The following is a 1,889-nucleotide window of genomic DNA, read 5'->3' as shown; positions in this document are numbered from 1 at the left end:
CTACTACCAATCACACTCACCTCCTCCTAACACCAAATATAGAATACTCGAGCGACACCAAAGTTGAATCTGGTTCGATCGTAGACTGAAATGAAATATTTTTACATCCTGTTGACCACCAAAAACCATTTACAATCTCCGATGAAAATCATTATAACCCTCTCGCTCTTTTTCCCAGGTGGCATGTGCACAACAATGGCGGTGGCTCACCCTATTCATGGAAATCCCCAAAAATGACCTAATTCAAAAATCATCTACTGTTAGCGTCAGCTCAGACTGGGATCTGGATTTCACCGACGAGCTTCAGTCAATTGACTCTGCTATTGAATCCGCCACTTCTTCTTCCTCGACTAAGAAATTTGTCACCAATTGCGATAGAGATCATCCGAGAACTCGTCGGAGATTGCTTGATTCTTTGTTTACACGGTCTGCATTGTCATTTAACAACTCTTTAGTTGGTCCTTCAAGTTCGATCTTGTTATTGCCTTGCGGTAGAAATTGGTTTTCTAACCCGAGTGATTCTTCCAATCGTGGTAATCTACTTCACTTTGTAAATTATTTTTGAATTAGCTATGTTGTAATGTATCTGTCAACAAATGTATATTGTTTCTCGCATTACCACAAGGAACCAAGGAAATTGTTAATAGAGAAATTCAAGCTTTTGGGCATTATTGCCACTGTAATCGGGAATAGAAATGATGAAATGACTAAGGAATTAGGATTAAGATAACGGATCTGTATAATTCAACTAATTTTATGGATTTGAAGTATCACTAACTTATAAGCGTCTTCTTTGTGATTCCTGTTTCAGATAACATAATGATGAGGTACCCTGCAATGGCATTTCAAGGTCATAGTGTGTACAATAGAACATTCCCAGAGGTGGAAAAAGCTGCATATGAGCTCTTAAAGTTTGTTGAACTCAAGAAAAAATATGGAGGTCGTGCTATTATTGGATTTGACGTTGAATGGAGACCATATTTCAAGAAATGTTCCTATAATCCTATCAAAACTCAATATCCTTCTTATAACTTTTCACATATTTTTACTTATTGAATCATGAAAGTGTAAAACAAGGGAAGGCTGCAGTTCTACAGATATGTGCAGATGCTGCAAGTTTTCATGTAATGCATATTATTCATTCTGGATTCCCTAAAAGTTTAAAGTCTATTCTTGGGGATTCTAAATTTGTGAAGGTATGTTAATGTTGTAACTTGTAAACCCTAATTGTTGAATCTAATTAGATTTTTATGAACACGTTGGAGTGGGAATTGCTTGTGATGCTCATAATGTTTTCAATGATCATAATGTGAGGGTAATTCTGCCAGAATTGAATCTTGAATTTCAATTATCTCGGAATAGAATCTCGAATTCCGATTCTATCGGAATGAAATCTCGATATTTCCTCTATGATTTTTGTATTTTCAACAATTCTTGGTTATGAGTTTTGATGCAATTCACAAATCTGCAGATTTGTACAAAGGAATTTAGTTTTTTCTTTTTCATTTGGTAATGAATTATTATTTTAGAATGGCTTTAAGAAGGAATCAAGGATTGATCATACAAGAGAAAAACTTGGAATTGAGGTCAATAACAAGTTACATTAAAGAAGATTAAGTGTAAATAATTCGATTATTTGGGCCATTGAAGAAGATTAAGTGTATTTGTTCAGTAATTGTATAAGTGAGAATGCTATTCTTAAGAATTTTATTCATTTTGATGACATTCTGTTAGAATATGTACAATTATATTAAAATGTATCAGTCTGTAAGAATATTTATGAATTTGTATTTAAGTTCGGATGTATATGAATATATTAGAATGTTATTATTATTCAATTTCAGGTCCAAGGATTTTGTTATTCTTTATTAATATTCTAATAGAATAAA

At 33.2% G+C, this 1,889-nt stretch overlaps 1 protein-coding gene across 1 annotated transcript; it reads left to right on the top strand.

The window, feature by feature from the left end:
- Nucleotides 1–217: 217 nt before the first annotated feature.
- Nucleotides 218–1,607, top strand: LOC145164338 (uncharacterized). The gene is made up of 4 exons (XM_079083060.1): nucleotides 218–533; nucleotides 812–988; nucleotides 1,063–1,196; nucleotides 1,530–1,607. The coding sequence occupies exons 1-4, from the start codon at nucleotides 218–220 to the stop codon at nucleotides 1,605–1,607; spliced, it is 705 nt and encodes a 234-aa protein (XP_078939186.1).
- Nucleotides 1,608–1,889: the final 282 nt, after the last annotated feature.

This window comes from Lactuca virosa, chromosome 3 (assembly GCF_052849685.1).
Source record: "Lactuca virosa cultivar CGN04683 chromosome 3, Lactuca_virosa_CGN04683_v6, whole genome shotgun sequence".
NCBI classification, from domain to species: Eukaryota; Viridiplantae; Streptophyta; class Magnoliopsida; order Asterales; family Asteraceae; genus Lactuca; species Lactuca virosa.
The sequence above is the reverse complement of the archived record's forward strand: the minus strand, read 5'-3'. Positions and strand labels throughout refer to the sequence as shown.

What these genes read in the sequence shown, in the direction of transcription:
- LOC145164338 (XM_079083060.1), top strand. Translation starts at nt 218, where the DNA reads ATGGAAATCCCCAAAAATGACCTAATTCAAAAATCATCTACTGTTAGC. An exon ending in GAGTGATTCTTCCAATCGTG is followed by an intron (nt 534 to 811) that starts GTAATCTACTTC and finishes TTCCTGTTTCAG; the next exon opens with ATAACATAATGATGAGGTAC. An exon ending in GGGATTCTAAATTTGTGAAG is followed by an intron (nt 1,197 to 1,529) that starts GTATGTTAATGT and finishes TTATTATTTTAG; the next exon opens with AATGGCTTTAAGAAGGAATC.